Source organism: Lithobates pipiens, unplaced genomic scaffold, assembly GCF_037356315.1.
Source record: "Lithobates pipiens isolate NorthernLeopardFrog02 unplaced genomic scaffold, aLitPip1_a1.2 Scaffold_16, whole genome shotgun sequence".
Lineage (NCBI taxonomy): Eukaryota > Metazoa > Chordata > Amphibia > Anura > Ranidae > Lithobates > Lithobates pipiens.
This window is the reverse complement of record NW_027507748.1, coordinates 477442512-477466059: the sequence shown is the minus strand read 5'-3', so window position 1 is coordinate 477466059 and position 23548 is coordinate 477442512. Positions and strand designations below refer to the sequence as shown.

General features: G+C 42.7%; 1 protein-coding gene across 1 annotated transcript in view; it reads right to left on the bottom strand.

Annotated features, from left to right (window-relative positions):
* SLC15A1 (solute carrier family 15 member 1) overlaps nucleotides 1-23548 on the bottom strand; it is a 90867-nt gene that overhangs the window by 46069 nt on the left and 21250 nt on the right. The window contains exons 8-15 of the mRNA XM_077482990.1: nucleotides 20537-20620; nucleotides 12464-12546; nucleotides 11606-11692; nucleotides 8406-8495; nucleotides 6335-6379; nucleotides 4235-4267; nucleotides 3629-3717; nucleotides 1081-1162 (exon numbers count right to left, since the gene is read on the bottom strand). Coding sequence (XP_077339116.1) covers nucleotides 1081-1162; nucleotides 3629-3717; nucleotides 4235-4267; nucleotides 6335-6379; nucleotides 8406-8495; nucleotides 11606-11692; nucleotides 12464-12546; nucleotides 20537-20620 — 593 coding nt within the window. The remainder of the gene's footprint in view (nucleotides 1-1080; nucleotides 1163-3628; nucleotides 3718-4234; nucleotides 4268-6334; nucleotides 6380-8405; nucleotides 8496-11605; nucleotides 11693-12463; nucleotides 12547-20536; nucleotides 20621-23548) is intronic.

The following is a 23548-nucleotide window of genomic DNA, read 5'->3' as shown; positions in this document are numbered from 1 at the left end:
AAGCAAATTCATGTGTTAGAATGGCCCAGTCAAAGTCCAGATTTAAATTAAATTGAGAATCTGTGGCAAGACTTACAAATTGCTGTTCACAGACAATCTCCATCTAATCTGTCAGAGCTTGAGCTATTTTGCAAAGAAGAATGGGCAAAAATGTCACTCTCTAGATGTGCAAAGGTGGGAGAGACATCCCCAAAAAGACTTGCAGCTGTAATTGCAGTGAAAGGTGGTTCTACAAAGTATTGAATACAAATTCACGCCACACTTTTTACATATTTATTTGTAAAAAATATATAAAACCATTTATCATTTTCCTTCCACTTCACAATTATGTGTCACTTTGTGTTGGTCTATCACATAAAATCCCAATAAAATACATTTATTTTTTTGGTTGTAACATGACAAAATGTGGAAAATTTCAAGGGGTGTGATTACTTTTTCAAGGCACTATAATTGGGTATTCATTGTATAGTGAAATTTCACCAAAATGCCCTTGCAAAGTGCAACTTGCCTATGCTAAGTAAGCAGTCTGTTTCCCTTTAGTAAATCAACCCCAGTGATTAAAGAAACTGTTGGAAAGAGAATAAGTTATAATATAATATAAGGTGGAAGACACAACTAAAACATAAATGAAGATCTGGTAACGGCAAGAGTGCAATTGGCCAGAGAGAACTCCGAATTTAGCATAGTTATAGCATTTTGTGAACAGCATTATAACAAACCTTTTATCTATTCCAACCAGGCTTGCCACTTTATCCCTTTAAAACAGAACACATATGAGTAGCAATGGATATGTGGCTGCTAAATTGGAGCTAAAGCAGTGGTGAAACTAAATTCCACTGTAATCACCTACAGAACCTCAATTCATGTTTGCTTTTAGCATGATGAAGAGGTAAAGAGTTCCTCTAACTGTCACCAAGAGTTTGTTTTGCAGATAATCACAAATTGAGTCATTTGTATTTGACAAATGCGCTGTTGGCGAGGTCTGAGGACATGAATGAGAACCTCTGCCTGAATATGAGAGCACTACAGATAATATTCATATAATACATTTCATATTATTTAACACCATACATTACTTACATCTATTGATACTTGCACAAGTGCAGCAGCAACAAAAGCCATGGCAGCAAAGAACATTCCCACGGTCATCCTCTTCAGAGGGCTACAGGAGCGATACAGAAATATAGCAATACAATGTTAGGACATAAGCATTCACAAATAAAGTGATTGTACACCCTCTCCTTGTAAAACAACACATTCAGTTTAAAATAGAAATGAAAGGTAAAAAAATGTGTATAGATATAAAAACATTATAAATACCCTTTTTTACCCCTTTCATATAAGTTATCACATCCCTCTGTTCTCAGCTGCAGAGCTGAGGGCGGAGAAACAGCGGCACACTGGTCTTCCCAGTGAAAGGGTGTTTATAAAGGGTGTGTCAGGCTTAGTTCCCAACATAGCTGGAGAACTGATTGCGCTATGCTCTCCTGCTTAGTGTGGTCAGTTTTTAATAGGAAAGCAGAGGGACTGACAGGAATACCAGGAAGGGGAGCACACAAGTCACCTGGAGATACTGTGAGCACAAAAGTCACCTGTGACTGTTCTCTGATACATTTATATGCACAACCTTATGACTATCTATATGGGAACTGCTGTATACTCATACTCACACATATAGACTTATATATGTTTTTTTATGGTGGTGCTCTGATCTTCGATATTTTGGACCTTTGGACTTTGCCACATCTCCCCAGTATTATATTTTATTTTTATTTTTACTTTTGCCTAATTTTATTCATAATAGTTTTTTGCCTTGTATGCAACACTATTGCACAATATTATCATTTTATTTGTATTTTTTTTTTGATTGAATTAACGCATGTTTTGGATTTCCATATGTCACATGAAAATATTGGGACACTATAATATGTACCTCGTACAGTATATTTATTCTTTTTTGCAATAAGGGGAATTGTTATGATTTGACTCATACATGGTACATATACTCTGACCATTTCTTTATAGTCACTATATTCTGGTATATCAGATTATTTCACACATACACTCACTAGGAACCCTCGGGTAGTAGCTTTAGTGTAATCTGCCTAGGGGGGCTATGCTGTGTATTAGCACATATGCACGTAATTTTAGGGCATCCTGCGCCTGTACATTTGCACATATCTCAAGGTGTTACTCCCATCGGGGGTCTGCTCTAGCACCCAGGTGAGGGGAATGGGTGCCTAATTTTACTGCACATTTTTTCTGTATTTACATACCCCCTTTGTTTCCATTGTGCCCTTTTCTAATAGGTAGCGCCACTGACCCCAATTCTTGTCTGTTTGTTATATATCTTGAGCCTCCTTAGGGGAGCCCTATTAGGGGAGGCAGCCACCTTTTCATTTTATCTTACTTTATCTTAAGCGCAACCTTTTTATATAGCTGGTCCATTGTAAATATTCTGCAATTCCATATCCACTTATCCCATCCAAGCTATTTCCCCTCAATAAAAATACATAAATACATACATAATACAATGTGCATGGACTGTCTTCTGTCTAAAGAGTGACTGGAAATCATGTGCCTGGAATGTGTATGTTGTATCATGTTCTTGTGTTAAAAAGTATCCTGTTCTCTTTGTATTGCTTCCTATGTGTGAAATACCTGGTGATCCTGCCAGTCCCCTTACTTTCCCCCTGGAGCAGGGCTGGTGCTACCACTAGGCAAACTAGGCAGCCGCCTAGGGTGCCCTACTGCCTAGGGTGCCCAGTCACTTGTGTTCCGACTCTCTTCACTCTGCAGCAAGCAACTAAGTCTCAGTATCTGCAGGCAGCCGCCGCTCTGTTCACACATAGTGTCAGAGGCGCAGGACTGTGTCTGTATCTCATCTCCCGAATGAATGGAAGCAAGCAAACATTCATTGATGGGCGCTGATGAGGCTGCATTGATGGGCGCTAATGAGGCAGCATTTATGGGCGCTGGTGAGGCTGTATTTGATGGGCGCTGGTGAGGCTGCATTGATTGGCGCAGGTAAGGCTGCATTTGATGGACGCTGGTGATGCAGCATTTATGGGCACTGGTAAGGCTGCATTTGATGGGCTCTGGGGAGGCTGCATTTGATGGGCGCTTCATTAAAAAGGTGGGGTTTACATGGGCAGGGGAAAGGGGGTGGGGTCAGGGGTGGAGCCAGGGGGGCAGCAAAAGGAGGTTTTGCCTAGGGTGTAAAAAATCCTTGCACCGGCCCTGCCCTGATGTGCATCCTTCCCAGCATGGTCAGTTTTCTGTCTGTGCTAGAAGCACAGCTTGCATATCCTCCAATGACCAGACTTGTGCTGACACACACCCCTGCACAACCATTCACTGGGAAGATCAGTGTGCAGTTTCTCCATCCTTAACTCTCTAAGCCCTTATGAAGCTGAAAATAGAGATTATATGATAACGTATAAAAAAAAAAAAGAGAGAAAACAGATATTTGTTATACGTACACACACAAATGTTATGCCTTTCATTTATTTTTTAAACTAAATGGGTTGTTTTACAAGGTAAGGGGTCACATATACTTTAACTTACTTTTCCTAACACAATATTATATAATATTACAGGTTATTCCTATAATTAACCATTCACTTACGTGAAGTTCAGCTTGCATTTTTTTATTAAAGGATAAACCACAACATCAACAATGGGGACGAGAACAAGGATCAATATTGCATTGATAGTCTAGAATAAAATGAATTAGTATTAGTACATATAACATTAGATTTCCAAATAGGTATTTAAATTAAAGTATATCTAAAGGCAAAACTTTTTTCTAGTTCCACTGGATATAGTGGAGATGGATTAGAACCCCTGTCAGTTTTTATTACTGTCTGTCACCACGTTAAGGAGATTCACCCTCTCTATTTGTCCTGTTTACCATTATTATTTAAAGTGAAAGTAAAATAAAATACCAAATTTTGGATTGTCACCAGAAATGTAATATGGGAGGGGGGGCGGAGTCTTCCTATGAGGACACTAGTTCTGATGACCTGGGCGTCCCCAAGGAATCCCTTTAATTTGCAGGGATTCCCCCTTCACCTGTTTGGCTATGGGACTGGAAGTGAAGGGAATTCTATGCAATGGGACACAGATGAGGAAAAATAATCTGACAGGGGTTATAACCCTCCACTGCTCTATCCAAATTGAAAAAATAAGTTTTGCCTATAGTTTTACTTTAATAACTGGAATACTACCTTACCTGCATTTGATCTGGTTGAATTTGCATAGCCCCCTAAAAAGAGATAAGGGGTACACATTAAATGTATTGCTCTTTTCATGTTACATTTCTAACATTTAATGTTGTTCATAAAGAAAAGTAAACTGAACAAAGGGGCATTTTTCAATCCAATCCATTAACCTGTCACAATGCACACATTAATTGCAATTTGTGACACATTTACGCTAAAGCCCTCTATCCGTTTTTCTGCTGAGTTTTTCCTTCATATTTACCAAAACCATATAATATGAGGTCAAACCTTAGGAGATTCAATTTGTATGCAATCAGGCAGGCCCTTGTACTACATGGTATTGGTAAATCTGAAGGAAAATATCAGCAGAAAATCTGATAGTGTGTATGGGGCATTATAGTGGAAATTCTGTATATAACACACATAAACACTGCACTGTTTGTCACTACATCACTGGATTTGGTATATGTGCCTGAAAGACTGCTCATCCCAGGGAGCTTTATACCTACTACCTGCCCCCCAGGTTACAATATATATATATATATATATATATATATATATATATATATATTAGGGCTGTGGAAATTAAAGATTAATTCTTTTGATCGGTACTCACTTCTCCGCAGGCTTCCAGATCTTCAGGGAGTTCCGTGGGATATTCGGTGACATCACGGACATTGACATCACTGGACTCCTCCCCCCTTCCCCAAGTGCCTCCTTCTGCTAACGAAGGGAAGGGGGGAGGAGTCCGGTGACTTCAAAGTTCTGATTGAACGTAACGTGAATACTTAAGCGGTGAGCACTTAGATCTTTTCTTTCTACCCATGACCTGGCGTCCTTGCTGAGATCTAAGGAGATGTGAGAGAAGTTTATGGTCCGTGTTAACCCTTTTGATGCCCATTTGCATGACCCCCTGTTTGCACAGGGGTCCATGCCATAAGGTGAGAGTGATTAGTTAGACCGGAGGTGCAGGTGGAAAAAAAATTACTTAAGTCAGTGCTACAGTTTGAATTTAAAACATATTTGTGTGAACTGTGAAATTAAGTCATGGATTGTGGAAACTAACTAGTGTCGGGTGATTGTATATATGTATAATTGCGACTAGTCTGTGTATAAAGTCTGGCAGAAAGGGCAGTTCCAGGTTTAGTATAAGTCACTGGCTTAAAGTGGAGTTCCACCCAAAAGTGTAACTTCCGCTTTAAGCACTCCTCGTCCCCTTACATGCCATGTTTGGCATGTCATTTTTTTTGGGGGGGGAGTGCGGGCTTCATTAGGAGTGGGACTTCCTGTCCCACTTCCTCCTTCCACCCAGGGAACACCAAAGCGACTCCTCCTTTCGCCTTAAGCGGCCCCTCCCTCTAGGCAATCTCCTGGGACACGTGACAGGTCCCAGGAGATTGCCTGTCCACTCCAGGAGCGCATCGCAACTCGTGCATTGCCTGGCCATGAAGCTAAAAGCTGTCATGGCTGGGTGCCAGAGTAGCAATGGAGGCACCGGCGGAGAGGAGCAACACTCCGTTCAGCCGCATCGCTGGACCATGGAACAGGTAAGTGTCTGTTTACTAAAAGTCAGCAGCTACAGTTTTTATAGCTACTGCCTTTTAATAAACATAAAAAGCCTGGAACTCCACTTTAAGAGCAGGTGTTTGAGATGCGTTTGACAGCCGTTAACTACCCTCAAACGTCTATGCACAAGATTCAATAGACAGCACATTGTGCTTTTCAGATTACAAAAACATGAAGCGCTAGCATCACTTTGCTTCAAAATTGAAGCTTCATGTGGAGTCAGGAGGCATTGAAGCTTGTCAATGCCTCCCATTCAAGTCTAGCTTTGGTGGCATTTCTGGCGCAGTTTCGGGGCAGTTGCAGCGTGTTAAAATCTGTCACTTTCCAATGTGGAGCAGTTTTAACATTCATCAAACGCTATGAAACCGCGTAAACTGCTGCAATTGTGGAAGTGGTGGAAAAGTGCAAAAGTGGTATAAAACATTTGCGTTTCTTTAGCATTATTTTTTTCCAGCTGCGAATTGAATAAAATATATTACAAACACTTTGATAAATGTCCCCCCAGTGACTGAAATATGGCAGCAATCAAAATGTTAGTTACTTACAAAGTTTCCATCCATAGTGGTAGCTTGCAGAGTCCATCTTGAGCCCTTCAAAATTCAGATTAATAGAGCACACATTAGAGATGTTGGAGAGCACATTGCATAATGTATAAAACTGTCAGCAACACATTCTATATAACAAATATTTAGATTTAGCCCCTTCTTATGTAATCGGCACTGTAAGTTTGATGAATTCATCATTTGTAGGTATGAGCTGTGGGTTCAGACGGAACACGTTTGGCCAGAATTTTACATGTTTGTAGTTTGTGGAACAGCTAGGCTAAATGGGGTGCCAAATGTGACAGCTACCCACTCAGGCTGGTTGTTAGAGAACCTGGATCCACCAGCATCCTAACAACCAGTGAGTCACCCTCACCTGGTCCATTCAGGTGACTGCTTAATGTAAACCATGGGTGCTCAACCTGCGGCCCCACAGCTGTTGCAAAACTACAAGTTCCATGAGCCCTTGGAAGGCTGAAAGTTACAAGCATGACTCCCAAAGGCAGAGGCATGATGGAACTTATAGTTCCACAACAGCCAGAGGGCCACAGGTTGAGCAAAATTCATGCCAGGCTCTTCAGGTCTGTTATTGATTTTAAGGGGAACCCCACGAAAAAAATGTGTGGGGCACCCCAAAGTCCATACTAGACCTGTATTCGTGGTTGTGGAGGTCTGAGGACTGGAGCTTATTGTAAAGATTTTAACCCCTACTCATTCACCCAAAGAAAATTTGATTTAATAAATAAACACAACGCATATTTTGATAAGTTCATTATTAAAGAATCCCTACAACCACCTAGCGAGGGTTGGGTGGAAGAGGTGTTTATCCTCAATAGCATGGGGACATTAGGTGGGAAGTATCCTTCCCAGCAAATGTGGAGGGGTATGGTTGGGGGGGGGGGGGTCCATACCAGGCCCATCAGTTCTGTTATGGATATTAAGGGGAACCATGCGCCAAAATAAAAAAAATGGCATGGGGGCCCCCCTCAAAATCCATACCAGATTTTAAGGGGAACCCCTGTGCCAAAATTAAAACAAAACTGGCATGGAAGTCCCCCCAAAAATCCATACCAGACCCTTATCTGAGCATGCAACCTGGCAGGCCACAGGAAAAGAGGGGGGTGAGAGAGCGGCACCCCCCTCCTGAGTCGTACCAGGCCACATGCCCTCAACATGGGGAGGGTGCTTTGGGGTAGCCCCCCAAAGCATCTTGTTCCCATATTGATGAGGACAAGGACTTGTCCCAAGACGTGTCTTGTCTTTTGCACCATTTTGACAATTTTTGGGAAATGGTAGGGGTAAATTTGTACTGCATTACCATTACAAAAAAGAGGGGAGGCCAGGATCTGGGGGTCCCCTTGTTAAAGGGGGCTTCCAGATTCCAATAAGCCCCCTGCCCACAGACCCCCACAACCACTGGGCAAGGGTTGTGGGGATGAGGCCCTTGTCCTCATCAGCATGGGGACAAGGTGCTTTGAGGGGCTACCCCAAAGCACCCTCCCCATGTTGAGGGCATGTGGCCTGGTATGGTTCGGGGGGGGGCGCTCTCTTGTCCCCCCCCTCTTTTCCTGCAGCCTGCCAGGTTGCGTGCTCGAATAAGGGTCTGGTGTGGATTTTTGGGGGACCCCCATGCCATTTTGTTTTACATTTTGGTGCAGGTTTCCTCTTAAAATCCATACCAGACCTGAAGGATCTGGTATGGATTTTGAGGGGGACCCCCACGCCATTTAAAACATTTTTATTAATAAATGATCTGCTCCCCACCATGTGGAATTATTTTTTTCATATTTTTTTTTTTTATTGGTACATGTATCACAGGGCACTACCCAGAAACTCACGCTCTTTTTCATACAATCCCTTGTCAATCAGCATAAAAATGGTCATTACTGATTTCCAAGCTTTGATACCCATAGATGGTAATGGCATTAGGATTCAACATCCATACTCCAGTAAAGTTCACTGAATGTACCATGAACCAAACTCAGGTACAGTACATTCCGCTGATCACAATTCATTTGTTGCCTAAACATTATAGTTTAACTGACACAAATTACTATTTATTTTGATAAATTACCTGTTGATCAAAAAGAGCCCAGAACATTGGAAGAGGGATGTACAGGAATAAGACCTTCACTACCATCTTTATCTGAGCAATAAGACGATCCTAAGAGAAAAATAACGATATATATATATTATACCAAAGTGTAAAGTATTGGTCTGTTACATGGCAACACAATCTCCACTTTTTAAAAAGTAAGATAAGTTCTTAAAGTTAAACTCCAGGCAAACAACTAAATATATAGGTGGGCCGTTGTACCTGGATTTGTATTTCTGTCCATACAATCCTGAGATTTACACAGCATTACCACACAGCACAGTCCTGTCTGGCAGGGAAGAAGAGCCAAAGGTTCTCTCTGCTGCATTTAAATTACAGTTAAAATGACAGGACCGGAGAGTTAATGAAGAAGAAAAAGACTGCTTAAGCTCAGCTTTCTGTCACTCTGCTATCTCCCCCTGTCAACATCTACCTTGTTAGTACATACTCAGTGCAGCGCAACTGATCGTATATTTATGCTGATTCTCCCTTTTCCAGTCTTGTCTCTGCTTGTCTCTGGGATTACACAAGACTGATAGGAATTTCAATTTGAGTATTTATATCACTTGCATTTAAAAATACATGAAATAATCTATTAGTTAATACAGAGTTGCATTAATTTGTGTCTTTTATATTTGTCTGGAGTTCAAGAGTAACACAAAATAGTGAAACGTACAATAGATAGATAGATAGACAACAACAGACAGATAGAAAATGTAGTTATTTAAAAGTAAACCTTATATGCATGTTCATATCCAAAAATATGGGGCCGTGGACTTGCTGCTTATAAGGATTACATCTCTCCTGATGTAATCTGTGGGGCTCTGCTGTTAGTTTAAAAGACAAACCCCACTCTGTATCAGGAGTGCTGACAGAGGAGCCTCTATGAATTGCATTTTATAATTTAGGGGTTGATTTACTAAAGGCAAATCCACTTTGCACTACAAGTGCAAGTCACTGCAGATCGCTGTAGATCTGAGGGGAAGCTATGAAATGAGTGGAAGCTCTGCTGATTTTATCATCCAATCACGTGCAAGCTAAAATGCTGTTTTTTATCTCTCTTGCATGTCCCCCTCGGATCTACAGCGACTTTACTTCCAAGTGCACTTGCAGTGCACTTGTTGTGCAAAGTGGATTTGCCTTTAGTAAATAAACCCCTTAGTGTGTTTACCTTGTAAAAGTCAGTGCTAAGACAGTGGGGGTTACAAAAGGCAAATCCACTTTGCCTTTCGTAGTGCAAAGTACAAGTGCAAATTGCACTTGAAATTGCACTGAAAGTGCACTTGGAAGTGCAGTCGCTATAAATCTAAGGGGTAGATCTGAAATGAGGGGAAGCTCTGCTGATTTTATTATGCAATCATGTACAAGCTAAAATGCAGTTTCTTATTTTCCTTGCATGTCCCCCTCGGATCTACAGCGACTGCACTTCCAAGTGCACATTCAGTGCAATTTCAAGTGCACTTTTCAGTTGTAGTTTGTACTTGTAGTGCAAAGTTAATTTGCCTTTAGTAAATAGCCCCCACTGTCCTCTGGCATGTAACTGGATGCAGATACCTGATGTGTGTGCATTACAACCAATCTGATCTCAAGTCAGTAAAGCATGAACTCTTAAGAGATTCACTTTGCATACGCTGTTATCATGCTTTAGGTTAGCTGTATATGGGCCCATGTTCCCCCAGTAACAATGGGTGATGATCCATTTGCCCATCGTATAATGAGCTGCATACTACAGAGACCTTCATAGAGAATGATTCCAGATTTAGCCAAAGATATATACAAGTTAAAAGTGCCACAAAAAATATAGTACAGTAATCACGTGTCAGCCAAAAGGAGATTTATTCCAGTGATCTGACCTGCTGATTATAGTACTTCTCTCATATGACCCTATCATTACAAGAGTGCATCAGTTGCTTTCCTTTGGCTGCCGATGGTTAATGGTTAGTAATTTGTCATCTGCAATAATTTTATACTATAAGGCTTCACTCAGATGGCTGTAAAAAAAATAAAAAATAAAATGTGTTTTTTTATATACAGATCTGAACATAGCTGCATTCTTTTCAATGGAGACATTCATACTGGTGCCTAATATGCACTCTGTTCAGATCCATAACACAAAACCCAAAAATCTGCATCTGAGGACATATGTCAGATTCCGATACTGGAAAAAGGAAACAGGTCAATTTTACTGATCATTACGCAGAAACGATTGTACTAGAAAGAAAAACATGCGTAATAAGATCAGTCAATTTTTTATGTCCATGGTAATGTAGCCTAAGGCCTCCTGCATATAGAATCTTGCTGGCAGAAAGATCCGGGGAAAAAAATGTTCAATAAAGACCTTGCACATATACACATACAGACGTGTAAACATGCGTATGTGAATACATGCAAAAAACAAACAAAAAAACATGCGTAATAAGACCAGTAGAATTTTTACGACCATGGTAATGTAGTCTAAGGCCTCCTGCACACACATGTAATATTTTACTGGTGTTTATATATAGAATCTTGCTGGCAGAAAGATCTGGAGTAAAATATTCCCTAAAGTCTGTGCACATCCACCCATATAGGCATGTAAATATGTTTATGCAACAGGGCCGTCCTAATGAGCTGGCACCCCTGGGCACTGGCCAGGGGACCCAGCTGCATGGGGGCCCCGATATACATGCGGAATTTTTTTTTTTTACCGCTATGGTAATGTAGCCTAAGGCCTCCTGCACACGCATTTAATATTTTACTAATGTTTATATTTTATATATAGGATCTTACTGGTAGAAAGATCCGTAGTAAAGTGTTACGTGAAGGCCTTGCAGATACATGCAAATAGGTGCGTAAATGTGCGTATACAATGCGAAAAAACCTTCTTTGTCCTCTTCTAGTTGTTAGTGTTGTAGTATACATGCATATACATATGTATACATGTCTGTGTGTATAAACGAATGCACACAGACATCATTTTCTAGTTTTATTTTACGCTCTGAACTCATCACTGCATTACTGATCCTTACGTAGCATGTGCACTGTTCCATAGACAACTTGCACCTGTGTTCAGATCAGTAAAAAAAAAAAGTGACTTTTTTTTCACCCACGTGCAAGAGGCCTAACTTTTATATGAAGCTTTGAAAGTGTGTTTATACAGTAAATAAATGTCTAGAAAATCTAGAAGGTTATTTTCTTACATCATATTTTTCCTTTGCCCAGTCCATCCAGTGCTCCCTCTTAGGTATTGATTTGCTTCGATTTCTGAATCTATTACTGATGGCAAACTGTTAAGAGGTTTGACAGATTAGTGTTCTATAGAACAGATGATCAAGCACATTTTAAAAATTTTGAAAATACACAGCAGGAATTACTAGAACAAGAGAAAGTAGTGACTTTAAGCACAAAGATCAATAATGATACAATATACTACAAGTTACAATTCTATAGATCAGTGCAGTGGTGTCGCTAGGGGGTGACTTTTGGGGCTATAGACCGGAATCTGGGGCCCATAGCCCCGAGTCTCTGCAGGGGTCCTCAAGGGGAGGGGAGGTTCTCTGGGGACCCTTATGTAAGTGGGGGGCTTTCTGGGGACCCTGGTGCAAGGGGGAGGGTCTCTGGGACCCTGATTTTAAGGAGGAGGCTCTCTGGGGACCCTGATTTAAGGAGGAGGCTCTCTGGGGACCCTAATGTAAGGGGGCTCTCTAAAAATGCTGATGTAACTGGGGGGCTCTCTGGGGACCCTGATGCAAGGGGGAGGCTTTCTGGGGACCCCAATGTAAGGGGGCTCTCTGGGGACCCTGATGTAAGTGGGGGGCTTTCTGGGGATATACACACACACACACGTATCTTACTGTATATATATGTGTTTGCCCGCCCAAGCGTATCTTTACGACGCTGCTATGGGCTCTAGACCCAGAACTTTTGTAGACCTAGCAACGCCCCTGGATCATTGTCATGTATAACAAAAGCTAGGTGTAAAAGAAATCATGCATACTAATAAATATGTTATTATGATATTTGGAAATCACTATTATTATTAACTTTAATTTACTTACAGAAATACACTTGAAAACTTGCACCATGATATTACCCTGAGGAGAGACTTTCTTGTACATTCCACTGCCAACAACAAATACAACTGGAAGAAAATGAACAGATTTTATCAACAAAATCCAGATAATAAGATTGTATTGTCATAGGATTGCACAAAATAGATAATAGTACCATAAAAGACTTAATGCTGTGCAAACATACATCACAATTACATTTTTTTTATCAGGAGGCAGGGCAGAATGGATCAAAAAGAAAAAATAATAATGACAGGGCTTTTCTACCCAAAATAAAAAAGTATGTTTTAGTTCTAGAAGCCTTAAATTCTTTAACCACTTGAGACCCGCGCTATAGCCGAATGACGGCTACAGCGCGGACCTCCTTTGCCGGGACTACATCTATTGACGTCGTCCCGTGCACGAGCGGCCTGCGCGCCCCCTGAGGGGTGTGTGTGGCGCGTTTTGTGATCGGCGAGTCTATGAGACTCGCCTGATCACCGATCCGAGCAAGGGGTCAATCCCGACCCCTTATCACGTGATCAGCTGTCAGCCAATGACAGCTGATCATGTGATACAACGGAGCCGGTAATCGGCTATTATTCCTCCTCTCGCTGACAGCGCGAGGAGAAAAAAAAAGAGCCGATCACCGGCGGCCGTGATCGGGACATCAGTCCCGATCACTGCCAAGCCCTGCCAGTGCCTACCTGCCCCCTGCCAGTGCCCACCTGCCCCCTGCCAGTGCCACCTCAATAAAAAATAAGTGCCCCCCGTCAGTGCCACCCAGCAGTGCCCATAGTGCCACCCAGCAGTGCCCACAGTGCAACCCAGCAGTGCCACCCAGCAGTGCCCACAGTGCCACCCAGCAGTGCCCACAATCTGCCTCAACAAAGGTGCTGCACCCCAGTGCCACATATCCGTGCCCATCAGTGTCATCTACCAGTGCCCATCAGTGCCGCCCATCAGTGCCCAGCAGTGCCACCTATCAGAGCCACCTATCAGTGCCACCTATCAGTGCCCATCGGTCCCATCTATCAGTGGTACCTATCAGTGCCACCCAGCAGTGCCCACAGTGCCACCCAGCAGTGCCCACAATCTGCCTCAACAAAGGTGCTGCACCCCAGTGCCACATATCCGTGCCCATCAGTGTCATCTACCAGTGCCCATCAGTGCCGCCCATCAGTGCCCAGCAGTGCCACCTATCAGAGCCACCCATCTGTGGCACCCATCCGTGCCATCTTATCTGTGCCCATCTTTGCCCATCAGTGCCGCCTTATCTGTGTACATTGGTGCCGCCTTATCTGTGCCTATTAGTGCTGCCTTAACTATGCCTATCAGTGCCCACCAGTGCAGCCTATCAGTGCCCACCAGTGCAGCCTATCAGTGCCCACCAATGCAGCCTATCAGTGCCCACCAGTGCAGCCTATCAGTGCCCACCAGTGCAGCCTATTAGTGCCGCCTCATCAGCGCACTTCAATGAAGGAGAAAAATGACCTGTTTGCAAAATTTTATAACAAACTATTAAACATGATTTTTTTTTTGCATCTTTTTTTGTCTGTTTAGCAAAAAATAAAACTCCGAGCTGTAATTAACCACTTAATAACCGGCCTATAGCCGATTAACGGCTATAGGTCGGTTTGCTATCTCTGAGAGGCCGTTAATTAACGGCCTCCCGGAGAATCGTTCGTGCGCGCCCCCTGGGGCGCGCACGCCGGAACATCCGTGCTCGCCGAGTTCACGGGACCCGGCGCAACACGGATCGCGGTAAAGGACCAATGGCAGCGGTCCTTTACCACGTGATCGCTCCGTCCAATGACGGAGCGATCACAAATGTAAACAATTCGGCTTGCCGGGTCAAGCTAAGGTCATCAGTCTCCTCTCCTCACACCGATGCAGCGTGAGAGGAGAGGAGAACATTCCAGTGAAACTAAAACATAACCGTGAGTGCCCAGCAGTGCCCAGCAGTGCCCAAATAGTGCCACAACAGTGCCAGAACAGTGCCAGACCAGTGCCAGACCAGTGCCATCTATCACCTGTGCCACATCTGTGCCACCTGTGCGACCTGTGCCACCTCTGTGCCACCTCTGTGCCACCTCTGTGCCACCTCTGTGCCAGCAGAGCCACCCCAGTGCATACCAGTGCATACCAGTGCCACTACAGTGCATACCAGTGCCATACCAGTGCCACACCAGTGCCACACCAGTGCCACCTGTGCCCAGCAGTGCCACCTGTGCCCATCAGTGCCACCTGTGCCCATCAGTGCCATATGTGCCCATCAGTGCTCATCTGCGCCACTGCAGTGCCACATCAGTGCCGTCTGTGCCCACCAGTGCCGCCTGTGCCCACCAGTGCCGCCTGTGCCCACCAGTGCCGCCTGTGCCCACCAGTGCCGCCTGTGTGCTAATCAGTGCCACCAGAGCCACACCAGTGCCACCAAAGTCACTATAGTGCCCATCAGTGCCACCTGTGCCCATCAGTGCCACCTGCGCCCATCAGTGCCACCTGCGCCCATCAGTGCCACCTGTGCCACTGCAGTGCCCCATCAGTGCCGCCTGTGTCCATCAGTGGCGCCTGTGTCCATCAGTGCTCACCTGTGCCCATCAGTGCCCACCTGTGCCGCCTGTGTCCATCAGTGCCCACCTGTGCCGCCTGTGCCACGACAGTGCTCTGCAGTGCAGCCTCACCAGCCACAAGAATAGCAAAAAAATATTTTACTAGTGAGGAAGCCTACAAGCTTCTAGGTGGTTGAGGTATTAGATGTGTAATTTATGCTCCTAGAACGCCTGAAGTTGCTACTTCAATGTTGGACTTGTGTATGTGGCCAGGCTGTGTAAAAGTCTAACACATGTGGTATCACCGTACTCAGGAGGAGCAGCAGAATGTATTTTGGGGTTTCATTTGTGGAATGTATATGCCGTGTGAGAGAAATAGCCTGGTAAAATGACAATTTGGTGTGAAAAAAAATTAAAATAAAAAAAATCTTTATTTTGCAAAGAATTGTGGGAAAAAATTACAACTTCAAAAAACTAACCGTGCCACGTACTAAATACCTTGGAATGTCTACTTTCCAAAAAGGGGTAATTTGGGGGGTTTTTGTACATTACTGGCTTGTTAGGGTCTCCAGAAATGAGATAGACTGTCAGTACATCAGCTGTGATCAAATTGATACATTTTCAGTGATTGGCACCATAGCTTGTAGACCCTATAACTTTCACGCAGAATAAATAATATCCACTAATTTGGGTTATTTTTACTAAAGACATTTAGCAGTATACATTTTTGGCCACATTTATGAAGAAAAATTACTTATTTGCAAAAATTTTTAATAGAAATGAAGAAAAATGCTTTTTTTTACAAAATTTTCGGTATTTTTTCATTAATAGCACAAAAAATAAAAAACGCAGAGGTGATCAAATACCACCAAAAGAAAGCTCTATTTGTGGGAAAAAAAGGACGAAAATTTCAGATGGGTACAGTGTTGCATTACCGAGTAATTGTCATTCAAATTGTGAGAGCACTGAAAGGTGAAAATTGGTCTGGTTATTAAGGGTGTTTAAGTGCCCAGTGGTCAAGTGGTTAAATACCACCAAAAGAAAGCTCTATTTGTGGGAAAAAAATGATAAAAATTTCATTTGGGTACAGTGTTGTATGCCCGCGCAATTGTCATTCAAAGTGCATCAGCGCTGAAAGCTGAAAATTGGTCTGGGCATGAGGGGGGTTTAAGTGCCCAGTAAGCAAGTGGTTAAACAAAGAACAAGTTTGATTTAGGTAACACAAATCATGCACATATGGGTTATGTTTAATATTTAATTTGAAAACTGGGGAAATGTAGAAAGGAGATATGTCGCATCAGGCTGCTCAATTTGTAGGATTGATCATTTTACATGGTAAAGCTCTGTCACCTGAGATTATCCAGTTACACTTAATGGGATTGATTTACTAAGGCCACTTTCACACTGAGGTGCTGGCCACGTTGACTGTAAAGCACCGCTAGTTTTAACAATGCTTTACCATCATCTTAGTGGCGCTTTTCGGCCGATAGCGAGGCACTTTTAACCCTCACTAGTGGCCGAAAAAGGGTTAAAAGCACCATCAAAGCGCTGCTGCCAAAACACTTTGCAGGTGCTTCGGCAGCGCTGCCCATTGATTTCAATGGCAGGGGCAGTTTAGAAGCAGGGTATACAGCGTTCCTGGCACCGCCCCAAAAGATGCTGATTGCAGGACTGTTTTTCCCATCCTGCAAGGGCACCATTCCAGCGTGAAAGCACTCAGGCTTTCACACTGGGGTGGCTTGAGAGACGCTTTTCAGGCGCTTAACAGGTGATATTTTTAGCATTAAAACACCTGAAAAGCACCTCAGTGTGAAAGTGGCTGTAATGTAAATATGCCAGGTTTTCTCAACCGGGGCTCTGTGGAACCCCAATGTCCCCCAAGAGGTCCCCAGGGGCTCCGCCACAATCTACCCATCAATATCAGGCAACTGACAGCAGATCGCATCTATGATGCTGACAAATGCAGAGCTAGCCAGGGAAGCTGGCTGTGATATTCTTGGCTGTGGTGCGCTGTTCACCACTGGCACTTCCTCCCCACCTGTCCATCCCAGGTGTTTGTACTGTATGTGACATCACCCGGGATAGAGGGGAGGCCAGCGCAAAACAGCACACCAGAAGAGGACCCCATGTGTGCCCCATGTACTGTGCCCCATACCCATGTAAGGTGCCCTGCTTTCATGTAAAGTACCCTGCTACCACATAATGCACCCTACTCTCATGTAATGTGCCCTGCTCCCACATAATGTGCCCTGCTACCAAGTAAAGTGCCCTGCTCCCACGTAATGTGCCCTGCTCCCATGTAATGTGTTCTGCTGTGTGTGCTATAATGTGCCCTGCTGACCACCAAGTACTGTGCCCTCCTGTCTCTATCTTGCTGCTTCCCCTGTACACTGCTTATCTCAAGTTGGACCCTGAACTGAGCATTTGTGCAGAAAAAAACAAGCACAAGATTCACATTAAAAAGGTATGTTTTAATATTGATTTTATTATGTAATACTATTTCTAAAATATAATTGTTGTTATATCAACAGCTCACTGACAACACTAATATTCTGTGAGCTACAGAAGTGAATATTATTTCAGGAGTTCCCCGAGATCTCAAGCTTTTTGCCAAGGGTTCCTCCAAGGTAAAACTTATGAGTGGAAAGTCTTGGTTTTTCACCTTAATGCATTCTATGCATTAAGATGAAAAACCTTCTGTGCTGCAGCAGCCCACCAGAGGCCCCCTTTTACTTACCTGAACCCGATCATTCCAGCATTGAGGACCAGCCCAGCAGCTCCAGCCCCTGTATCGGGTTCTCATTGGATAGATTGATTGGATAGATTGACAGCAGCTGGAGCCATTGGCTCCTGCTGCTGTCAATCAAATCCAGTGACAAGGGAGTCGGGAGGTGGGGCCGAGTCCTATAGTCTGTGTCAATGGAGGCAGCGGCAGGACTCAGGAGCATGCCTGCATGAGTGCCCCCATGGAAAGCAAGTGACCCGATTCTGCTGCGGACCAAAAAAAGGGTCCTGTCAAGTTTGGTCTGAATGCAATGCGAATTCAGCCATACTATCTGTATAGAAAGCAGAAGGGTATTTTTCTTTAGCAGGAGATCCCAGCCTAAAGGAGGGGGGGGGGGGGTTGCTTGCCCCCTTAGGCCAATCTGCCACATGCCTGTGGGGTGTTGAGAACTCAGGTGGGCTGCCTGGAGGCCTGCTTTGCTGAAAGCTGCAGAAAGCTGACCGAAAGATTGTGTCAGGGAAATCATGTGCATAATCGTACACAAAGAAATGCAAGAAGATGTGTACTTGCTAATAGGAATTCTTGAGTGACAGATAGAGGTTCTGTAACACGCACAACTAGACATTCCTGACTCGCTAACGTATTCCGCGTATGTGCTTGCCGCCCTTTTGTCTATTTAAACTGGCTCCATAGACCAGAAGTTCCTGTGTATACCCAGCCTGTTTGACTCTGCTCGTTCCTGGTTCCTGATACCTGATTGCTGACCCAGCTTGTGACCCGACTCTGCCTTCTGCCTACTGTTCCAGTACCTTCTCTGCTCGCTTAATACCTACCCTGGTCTGCCCTGACTCCTCTCTGGATCCGATTCTGTACCTCTATTGCTTGGCCCTTACCGACGTCTGCCTGCCTGACCACGGGAGATCCTGCATTCGCCTGCTCTCCAACTTGGCTGCTGTCTACTGTCCTGCACCTTGCACCGTGTACCTGCATCTGCCAGTCCACCAACCTGCCCTCTGCTTGCCACCTGATGCAAGTATCTTCTCTTCAGGATCTCCTACCAGGCACCCATGCCACTCAGTGCCCTGTTATATCCTGTTACCACATTCAGGAGGAACAGGACAGGAAGTGTAGGGGAAAGCCAGCTTGGCCTCAACCAGGTACGTGACAGATTGTCCTCTAGTCTGGGATCATAAGGTTGAAGTGTTTCAAGGATATTGGATGGAGGCAACTAATTTTCCAAGTACATTTGTGAGTACAAAGAGAGAGAGAGATCCTAGAGACTGTGGGCTGAGGTCACCCCTCATGTGTTTGAGTGAGCTGTGTGTGTAAAGAAGACAAAGTGTCCAGTGTCCATTAAGAGCTTAGTCTATTTCATTCCTAGTGAAAGGAATTTGCTTGGACTTTCCACCAGAGGAAGATTCATCTCCTCAAGTTGCTACAGGCTCATAGTTCTATAAAAGATAAGTGTCCTCCTATTTGTACATACAAGCAATTGTGCTGCAAGTTTGAACATGACTTGCTAAGCTATTGCTAGATTGCCAGGCTTCACAACTTTGTTACACAATTGCAACAAGTCAGCATTGCATGACACCAGATCAACTTTCTTTGAAAACATTCTGCATGTCTGCTGCAAGTTCTGGTTCAGTCATGTTGTGCAAAAGTCATCCCACCGCAGGGGTTACTGTGACTGAATTATCATGCTTAGACTTGCAGAACTCTTGCTGTAGACTCACCACTGCAACCTTGCTCGTGCTAGAGACTTGCCATGCAAACTTTCTACAAATTGGAACAGTGCAAACTAGAGCTTGCACTTCAAGTGCTCTGCAAGTGTACAACTTGCCAGTGAAAATGTGCAGCAAGTTAAAAGACTTACAATTTAACACTGCTGCAAATTTGTGGCAAGTTATCCTTGCTATCTGGGTAGTTTTAGAGTATCCCACTCAATTCCCTAAACCTATCCAAGGTCCCCAAAACTAAAATAAACTGAAAAGAATACCCCTGAATTGTTCAATGAGCCAAAGAGTGGCTGTGACCGTGTGCCTGGCTGCAGGACAACTACTGGGGAAAGGACTCCAGGCAATCTACTAAGCGGCTCCTTCGGGGGTAGCGCTACAAACAAATAACTTATCACAATGTGCTGTGCAAAAATGCATCATGTCTTTTTTTTTAGTGCACATAACCAATAGGCAAATTGTCTTGTCTATATTTCTATATTTTGGGATTTTGGGCCTGTATATATATATATATATATATATATATATATATATATATATATATATATATATATATATATATGATCTATCATAGATTCAACTATTTTAAATTATCTTTCATTGAGTGAAATGTCTAAATATCATTCAGCTTAGAGCAAAGATTAATTTAGTTGAATTAAATTTAGTTACACTCTAGCTGCCTTCTCAAGCAAAATAATTAATTGGTATTGGTGGCATTAAAGTTGATTTACTAAAGATTTTAACTTCAGTTTGTTCAATTAAGCTTTGACAAAAAGCTGGAAGCTGATTGGTTTCTATGCAGAGCAGCACCAGATTTTGCACTCTCAAGTTTTAGTAAATCAACCCCATTGTCTTTTAGTGCAAACAATTCCAGATAGAAACAATTCCTTCATTTAAATAATCAAATGTTGTAACACAATAACAATATGATTATTTAATATTAGTACGTCTATACAATTATCATACCTTCCAGAACTTTATAGCACTAAATTGGTTATTTGATCAATAAATTACAATTTTTTTTGTTTATTTATTTTCCCCAGTTTGAACCCTTTAAATGTCCATAACTTACCAAGAGCAACCGCCATGAGAGCAGCAGGCACACCAAATGCTAAAGGATAGCACTTCTGCTGACTGTGGATTCCACATTCTTGTCCTAAGAACACAGATAATAAACGTGTTAAAAATGTAAGCACAATGTGGAGTCCATCAAACTTTTGACTTAAAATGCAATTTTCATATACACATTTGTACCAGTAGTAACAGTTTGCCTGTTCAATAAAGCTGCTGAGTCATGTGGCATACATGCATTCATCATAAATATTTAAATCATTTAATAGAGCTCTACCCTGTTTCCCCGAAATATGAGACCTAGCGTGATTGTCGGTGATGGCTGCAATATAAGCCCTACCCCCAAAATAAGCCCTTTTCAGGGTAGGGCTTATTTTCAGGGAAACAAGGGAGGGCTTATTTGGGGGGTAGGGCTTATATTGCAGCCATCACCAACAATCACGCTAGGTCTTATTTTCGGGAAAACAGGGTAACAATAATTGTATATTTAAGTGAGGAGTCATATTCAGCTCATACCGTTGCAAGGTTTGTCAGATATCTCTTTTCAAAGTAATTTTGGAACTTTAAAGTTGTATTAAAGACTTGAGCCAGCATGGGCCCTATGCCAGACATATTTCCTAGGCAACCTGCAGCATTTGAGATTTTTAAAATGTTACATTTCCCCAATAATACACTTCTACTAGTTATAGGCTAGATTCACGTTGGCTAAAGCAGAGGCAGAAACGGGTCTTATAAGCCACAAGGAACTACTTTTACATAATGTAAGTTACACCCTGAGCCTTGAGAGGTCTGTATCCTTTAACCTGCTAGTATCTAGAAAGTTTTAAATAGAACGTTAGTTCCTGTGCCCTAAATAGACTTGATTCTTTAGGCCACTTTGATTTAGAACTACCTAAATCAATAAATAAATGCTAAATAAAATAAATAAATATAAATAATAAATACCTAAATATTAAAGCAAACCAGAACATGGAGCATCGTCCATTGCAGAACTGTACGGGGAACATTTCGTTTAGGGATTTATTCATTTTTTTTATTTTTTAAAACCAGGGATGGTACTTACATGAAGGACAAGTGTCTTGTGGGCTGCTGGCTGCTCTGTTTCGTGAAATTTTCTGCCCCCCAGGTACACCCACGGCTATAATCTTCTGATACTGCGGGGGGTATGAGCAGCTCCAACTGTCACAGACACTAGTGATAATTGGCAACAATGCTCTTCTTTTCCAACCCCCTCCCCAGACCCCCCGATCCATATGTAGAAGCTGTATTATTGGTTCCCACAATGAAAAGCAGTTTATGAATGGAGGATGGGCATATGAATGAAAGATCCAGCACTTCCATTGAGCTCCATGAGCGCTTTTCATTGTGGGGACTTGTAATACAGCTTCTTCGAATGGAGCATGTGAAGGAAAGGGGCTGGGAAGGCATAGTTGGCACTTTTGATGAGTGTCTATGACAGATGCAGTTGATTGTATTAGCCCCCTCAGCACCAAAAGATCACAGCTGTGGAGGTATCCAGGGGGGAGAGGACAGGAGATTTCAAGGAACAGAGCAGCCACTAGCACATGGGACACTTGTCATTCATGTAAGTACCATCCCTGATGCTGATTTGAAAAAAAAATAAAGAAAATTCCCAAACTTCAATTTTAACCACTTACTGACCTGCCGCCGTGGTTATACTGCAGCAGGTTGGCTCTGCTGTGTGAATCGCCGTCATTGTATGTCGGGCGCTTTTATGGCGATCTGTGGGCACGCGCGTATGCCATTCGCTAGTGGGGGAGCCAGTCAGTGGGTTTGGCAGACTCGATGTCCGCTGGTCACCCGCGATCGCTCCACAGAGAGGCAGAACAGGGATCTTCCAGGGTAAACAAAGCAGATCCCCGTTCTGTCAGGGGAGTAGAATGAGATTGTCCATTCCTAGTGATTAGGAACAGAGATCTCTCTCTACTCTGTGTCAGTCCACTCTCCCCACAGTTAGAAAGCACATTCCTAGGGAACATTAAACCCTTTTATCGCCCCCGAATGTTATCCCCTTCCCTGCCAGTGTAATTTATACAGTAGTCAGTGCATTTTTACAGCACTGATCACTGTATAAATGTCACTGGTCCAAAAAAGTGTCCGATCTGTCCGCCACAATGTAGCAATCCCGCTAAAAATAACCACCATTACTAGTAAAACAAAATAAATAAATAAAAATGCCTTTGATCTATGCCATATTTTGTAGACAATTTATGCTAATTGGGATTTTTTACCAAAAATATGTAGAAGAATACATATTTGCTTAAACTGAGGAAGAAATTACTTTTTTACATTTTTTTGGATATTTATTATAGCAAAAAGTATAAAATATTGTTTTTTTTCAGTTTATTTTTTACAGTATCACAACAGTATAGAGCACACATTTTGAAAGATCTTGAGGCACCCATAACAATGGTTTATTTGTATTCTGAAATGACTTACAACATTTTAATGTTTATATATAGTCACTGGTTCAATCACAACTAGATAATGTAGTGATAGAGTTTTAAAGGATAAGTTCACCTTTGTACACTTTTTTTTTTTTTTTGTTCCAATTTCCAGCTCCTATCCACCAATATAGCATTCATGTACTTTTTTTGAAAAAATATCAAAGCGTTACATAAAATCTACAGTCAATTACTTTTCTTGTTCTAATCCATGTTTCCAGGCGTTTCCATTTGTAATGTCTTTCTTCCTGATCAGACTTTAGGTCATGACACAGGAAGGAGTTGACCAACTGATCTCGTTAGCACACACCCTGCATCATCCACCCACCCATTCCCAGCTGCATATTTTTTAAATGAAATGCAATCAATCAGTGATCACCCTTCTCACTAATTACACAATATATAATCATATTGCATAGTGTATGGCCATGTTTATACACCTAAAATTACTAGTTGCGCTTTCAGTGCCATTAATTGTTAACGGTACACCAAACACAGAAGCAAACACACATTTTGCCATGTGAAAAAATGAGGGGCAAAATGCACAG